Source organism: Microtus ochrogaster, linkage group LG8 (assembly GCF_000317375.1).
Source record: "Microtus ochrogaster isolate Prairie Vole_2 linkage group LG8, MicOch1.0, whole genome shotgun sequence".
Taxonomy (NCBI): Eukaryota; Metazoa; Chordata; class Mammalia; order Rodentia; family Cricetidae; genus Microtus; species Microtus ochrogaster.
Window position 1 is genome coordinate 26,431,814 of NC_022033.1, and position 6,757 is coordinate 26,438,570.

General features: G+C 48.8%; 1 protein-coding gene across 1 annotated transcript in view; it reads left to right on the forward strand.

Moving 5' to 3' along the window:
- Positions 1-6,757, forward strand: part of Efcab8 (EF-hand calcium binding domain 8) — a 57,211-nt gene that overhangs the window by 2,141 nt on the left and 48,313 nt on the right. Inside the window, exons 3-4 of the mRNA XM_026787289.1 lie at positions 2,301-2,419; positions 4,010-4,113. Of these exons, the coding sequence (XP_026643090.1) occupies positions 2,301-2,419; positions 4,010-4,113 (223 nt within the window). The remainder of the gene's footprint in view (positions 1-2,300; positions 2,420-4,009; positions 4,114-6,757) is intronic.

A 6,757-nucleotide genomic window follows, 5' to 3' on the forward strand; every position in this document is an offset into this window, starting at 1 on the left:
AGAGAGAGAGAGAGAGAGAGAGAGAGAGAGAGAGAGAGAGAGAGAGAGAACAAGACACAGAGACAGAAGCACAGAGAGGGACAGTGTGTACACATGAGCAGGCTGGAAGTTGACATCAGGATGTCTTCTATTGCTTTTGCCTCATTTGAGACAGGGTCTCTTCACTGGATCTGAGCCTTGTAGTTTTGGCAAGGCTGATGGACAGCAAGTCCCCAGGATCCAGCAGTCTTTGCCTAGGACTGGGATTACAGGCATGTGCTGCCATGTCTGGCTTTGCATGTATGTTCCTGGGACTGAACTGATATCCTCATACTTGCAAATGCTTCACCACTGAACTGACTTCCCAGTCATCTGGCAATGGTGTTAGCTTGGGGGAGGAGAATTCCCTCCACATTGATGGAAGGTTAGAAAATGAGGCTATTTTTCTCTTTAGACACCTTCAACAAGGCTGTTGAGAACACAGGGCGGGGGTGCATACCATTTCCTAGGCACCTGGACATCAGCACTGGTGGAGGGATGAGCAAGGTTATATCAGTGCCTTCCTGTTCACCGTGTGTCCTCCAGGCCTGGGAGTTCTTACAGCAAGGGAGAGAGAGCCATGGCTCTGAGGAGACCTCCTTCCTCTCTCCTGTGGGTCTGTAAGTGCAGAGGCAGTTTTACTTTACCTGTCTCCCAGCAGCACTCAGAAAACAGTCACCATCTGGGCCTGTAAGGACTGTGGAGCACTACTTGCAATATGTAAGCCTCTTGGCCCCAGCATTACATACTCAGATGGGCATTTCTCTAAGTCAGCACATGTTGCTCAGGCCTCCGTTTGACCATCAGTCTAGTAGGAGAGACTGATGGCTGCAGCAGCACTGGGCTACTCTGTAGGAATAGGGCAGGGCGGTGTCAGTACCATGAGCTCTGAAGTTCCTATCTGTCACTACCAACCTACTGGCTGTGTGACCTTGACCTTGGGCAGGCAGCCTCAGTTTCCTCAGAGCCCCCCATATGTGGCCAGCATTCATAGAATGCAGAGCTGTCACTTCTCAGGGACTAGTGTTTGTGGAGTGCCCAGAACCAAGTGACAGAAGGGCTCTTGTGTGCTTCTAGAGGTCATGGCGGAGTGGGAGACAGTGCATGTGGCAGACAACTAAGAAGCCAGCAGCAGGGATGGCAGCCTCCTCAGATGGTCCTTAGGAAGAAAGGCATCCTTGAAGAAAGAATGACCTGAACTGCAGGGGGCGGGACGGCCAGGCTGTGAAAGGCCTCGTGGTGGGCATGGGGGTTCTGATAACTGGAGCAAAGTATGGAGGATGTGCTGGGGGATGAGTCTTGCTGGGTGGAGCCAGATACTGCACAGCCTTCGCACCATGGCAAGAGGCCCAGTTTTTGAAGGGGTTTTAGAAGTGATTTTTGAAGGCAATAATTATATTAAAAAAAATTAGACAGGGCCAACTGACACCTTTGCAAACTTGAACCCAGCTCAGGGAGAAAGTATTTTATGCTAGCCTTGTTTTTCTCTTTTCTTCACCTTCTTCCCCTCTAGGCAAAGTGTGCTATTGTTATTATTATGTCTTTCTGAAACAGGACCTCTGTAGCCCAGGCTGGCCTTGAACTTTATGTGTAGCCCAGGTTGGCCTTGAACTCTGAACTTTCTGTCTCTGCCCCCCCATGCTAGAATTATAGGCATACACCATCATATCTAGCTAAAAGCTGATATTTTTATAAATGGTTTTAAAAAGATATATTTAACGTACTGTGGTAGATTGGGATCCATAGCCCCCAACTGCTCTGTATCTCTCTCCCGTGTGGCTGTTTATACCTGGCTCCCCATGCAGGGGTTGCTGCTCATCACTTGCACCAGGGTTCACCGCTTGTTGTCTGTGGAGAGTTGATGCTGTAGTCTGTATCCCTTAATCAGAACTGGGACCTGGTCTGTCCATCCTCCTTCCTGCTGTGGGGTCAACACAGTGGCAGGTGTTGATGAGGAATGCCTGAGTGTGGGCCAATGAGATGGGAAAGATAACTGGATGATGGCAGAAGCATCAGGAATCAGCCGGCCTGTGCTAAGGTGGATGCTGGGGCCTTGAGGGAAGGGTAAACAGGGCCAAGTTCATGACTGATGTGAGGGGTAGGGGAGGGGCTGGCTCTTAAGGCACCTCTGGCTGGAGTCCTCCCATCTGCTTCCCTTGAGAGGGCCCAACTAACAATCACAGGCAGGTAGCAGACAGAGTGTCTAGAGTGCCTGCAGCCTGTGGCCTGTGAGGGCCAGGTGGCAACTTGTGAGTAAGCACTGGTGTTTTTCTCTCCTGAAGCCCTGAACAAGGAAGGTTTCATCAGGATCATGAAGAAGATGCTAAGCACCATGCCGGAGGAGATGCTGGAGGTGCTGTTCCTGAAGGTGGACTCAGACTGCAATGGCTTCGTCACCTGGGTAAGGAGGGTCCCCTGCTGCCACAAGAAATCGGGAAAGGCTAGAAGGTCCAGCCTGGACCTCTCTGTGGAACAAGCAGAGACTTGAAGATGGGTGGCAGCAAGTGTCAGTCAAAACGGACTCTGGTACCAGTTAGGACACTTACTAGGTAGAGGGAAGCTACATATCTCTGAGGGGTCTCCCTTCAGACTTCTGGGAGGTGGGCTCATTGGCTCCCACATTGAGACCCCTGAGGTACAGCTAGCTTTCCTGTACTTCAGAGCCATTCCCTCCTGGTGTAGGAGGTCTTTGTCAGTACCGTGACGGTATTATGGCCCTTTCTTGTCACTCAGGTACAGGCAAGCTCGTGGCTGTTGACTCTGGAACTGTCAGGTCTTCATAGTGTAGGAATGATGCTGACTTTAAACACCTTGTGATGTGGAACAGCACACATGGCATTGAGCCTGCAGAAATGTGCAGAGCCTTGTGGGAGATCGGAGAGACTGATGGGAAGATGATCTTGAGGCACCATGTCCAGCACTTGGTGCATTCCTCTGCTGAAGTCTCACAGGATGCAGAAGGGTAGAGGCTGGGAAACTTGAGGCTCAGAGCCATTAGGAACTTGGTTTCAGTGTTACAGAGCTGGCTTCCAGCAGACCTCATGTTCAGACCTGAGTGTGCTGCAAAGGTCTGTGGGTAACTGTCTATGAACACCTCCTCATGGTTTGGGTATAAGGTTCCCAGCATTCTCTGTCTACATGATGATTCTATTTTTTTTTTTTGGTTTTTCGAGACAGGGTTTCTCTGTGTTTTTGGAGCCTGTCCTGGAACTAGCTCTTGTAGACCAGGCTGGTCTCGAACTCACAGAGATCCGCCTGCCTCTGCCTCCCAAGTGCTGGGATTAAAGGCATGCGCCACCACCACCCGGCTACATGATGATTCTTGCCACCTCTTCCTTTTTGTGGTACTAGAGGTCTTGTGTATGCCAGGCAAGCATTCTTCCACTGAGTTCATCCTCCACCCTCCTCTGTCTATCCCTTCTTTCCTACCCTCCTTTCTCATTGAGATGGCTGCTTTGTTGTCCATGTTGGTCTTGAACTCTTAGGCTCAGGTGATCCTTCTGTGTACCTGGGACTAAGATGTGTCACTATCCCTGGTTCCTATTTCTTATTATAGCTTCGTAGGTTTGAACCTTGACCATATTTTAGTGAGGTTGGTCACTGGAGCCCAGAGTGGCAGATATTTGTAGGGTAGGTGTACCCGCATAGCTGTGAACCCTCCCTACTGTTAACTTGGTCATGGACATGAACAAATCAGACACAGTGCCTCAACCAGATTATCCTCTGTGTGAACAGAGGTGACCAGAAACTTTCTATGGACAGCCAGGTGATGTGACTGTGGCTTAGGGATGCTTGTCCCATTTGAGATTCAAGCACAGGCTTGTTGGTTGGCTACTTTCCTGGTGAGTACTCAGAGGACAGCCTTCAGAGCCACTTGGAGGGGGCTGTAGAGAGAGGAGGGAAGACACGGTATGCCAGGTTTGGGTCCTAAAGGCAAACATTAAGACCACTACCAATGCCTTCTTTCCCTTGCTTTGTCTTTCTGAGACAGCAAAAGTATGTGGATTATATGATGCGTGAGTTCCAGGGCAAGGAGGAGATGAGGAAGAGCCAGTACCGCCTGCGCTTCCACCTTCCCATGACCGTCATCCCCCTGTAAGAGCCTCTTCCCTGCCGCTGGGTGTGATGGAAAAGTGCTGGTGCTGCCCTCCAGGGAGCCCCTCCTCAGTCCATGAGTCACCGGCCCAACCAAAGTGCTGGCTGGCCTCTTGTCCTTCCAGCTTGTCCTTCACAATCTGTAGGTGGTCATGATGGTAAAGGTAGGTGGCTTGTCCCCCTTTCACAGATAAGGAAGTCAAGGCTCAGAGAGGCCAGCCTGATGCCTTGCCCAGGCTGTTCTATGCTTTCTTCCCCACCTTTCCTGCACACTGCAGTTTCTCTTGTTACCCTATATTACCAGTGTTGCGTGAGTCTGGCAATTTCATCCTCGGAGCCACAGATGGCTCACATATGTCCAGCTAGGATTCTCCTGTGAGGTGACAGAGAGGACTCTGGCCAAGCTGTAGAGGCCTTGCTGACCCTCAGGAGAGGGGGGTGGCTAGAACTTAGTGGCTCTGACTTGTCTCTGCCTGACCTGCTACTCACTCTGCTTGTGGCCCCTCTACCCATGCTATCCACTGGATCTTGGCCTTGGAGGACTTCTCTAGCAGATGAGCCACAAGAGAAGACCATACAGCTTTATTTAGTACAAGTTTTACATCTTCATGGGGACCTTCATAGGGAAGTGAAAGTGCTAGAAGCTGTATATCCTGGGTGTTGGTGTGCTAGGTTTGAGGAAGAGTGGAAAGTCATGGGGCAACTGCTTATTTGATTTCTGAAATGGATCTTATGTATCCCAGTTTGGCTTCCAACTCAGCATGTAGCTTGAACTTTTGATCCTCCTACCTCTGACTGCTGAGTGCTTAGATTATAGGTATGCATCTAGTTTTATGCAGTGCTGGGGATCAGATCCAGGGTTTCATGCATACTAGCCAAGCACTCATTCAACTGAGTGCCTCAGGGAAATTGGATTAAAATAGGGAGGAGTCGGTGTAATAACTGGAGGAGACTTGGCCCGCCTGTCCATGCCCATTCTTCTCTGTGTCCTTGACTTTTCAGAAGTTGTAGCTGTCTGTGGAGGTGTGTAACCAGCACTAGGTGCTAGAGGCAGGAGGATCATAAATTCAGGGTCTGCTTCAGCTACATGATGAGTTGGAGACTGGCCTAGTATACAGGACACATTGTTTCAGAAGAAAAAACAAAAGAAGATAAGACTGCTCCCACCTGGGATCTTATGGTGGCAACATACTACTTCTCAAATGCATTTAGCTGAAAATATTCAATAGTCCAAAGTGCCATGCTTTGGGTGGAGTGTCTCAAATTTCATCAACCTCTTCCTTTCCTGTGGCCTTGTCTCCCCTTTTGAAGTTCCTCCCTCTAACACCCTAAGGACAAGGGGTAGTTTGTTGGCTTGCAGTGGTTCTCAACCTTCCTGATGCACGACCCTTTAATACAGTTCCTTATGTTGTGTGATCCCTAACCATGAAATTATTTTCGTTACTAGTGCATAACTGTTATTTTTCTACTATTATGAATCATGTAGACATATGATATACAGGATATCTGTGACCCTTGTGAAAGGATTGTTGATCCCCAAATTGATTGCAACCCACAGGTTGAGAACCATTGGCTTAGAACATGCCCCTCTGCCACCAGGGTCCTTGAACTGGGCTGCCTAGGACCCTTTCTCCTTTCCTGGATCCATCCTGGGTTGGAGCACTGACAGCCTTGGCTGTGTGGCAGGGCACCAGCTCCTGTGGAGCAGTTTGGTGAGCCACATTTGTATCTGGTGAGAGCAAGCTGTAGGTGGGCCTGTTCTCAGAGAGCCACACCTGATGCAGGCTGTGGAGGAGCACAACCTAGAGGTTGTCTCTGCCTCGGGCAGCCTAGAGCTTTAGTGAAGAGGGCAGTTTAATGGAGATCATAGAAGAGTAGCTTGTAAAACATTCTGGTTGGGAGTTAATTGAGGAGTAGCCAATTAAATATGAATAACAAGAGATTTTATAACTGTAATTTTGACATCAACACTTGGCTTGATGTAGCTTCTCCTTTGCTGGTTTTTATTTCTTCAGATCTCAAGAATGTTTAAAATCTGGGACACTAAATTCCAGGAAGCTTTTTCCCTTATTTGCTCTAATTTATTTCCACAGCTTGCAACTCAAGAGGGATCTGATCTGGTGGAGAAAGTAGCCAGAATAGCCAAACACTGTTTAGTTAATTATTTTTAAAAATCTTTTTTTTTTTTTTGAGATAGGGTTTCTCTGTAGCTTTGGAATTTGCCCTGGAACTAGCTCTTGTAGACCAGGCTGGCCTTGAACTCATGGAGATCTGCCTGTCTCTGCCTCCTGAGTGCTGGAATTAAAGGCATGAGCCACCAGTGCCTGACTAGTTAATTTTATGAGAGGGGGACTCTAAAAGTCGGTTCACAATTACTGAGTCTGCCATTACTGAGTGTGGATTGAGCACATACCCAAAACACCACCCTCTTTGATCCCTTCACTGTCCAGAAAGAGAGAGGCACAGTCACTACACTGATGAACAAACAGACCTCCCCAAGATGCTATTCCCAGGGCAGTGTTAACCAAAGGCCTCACATCTCTATTCCCCACAGTCTTTGGTCCTGATAGAAAGGGCAGAGTTGAAGTGATGGAGAGAGAGAGAGAGAGAGAGAGAGAGAGAGAGAGAGAGAGAGAGAGAGAGA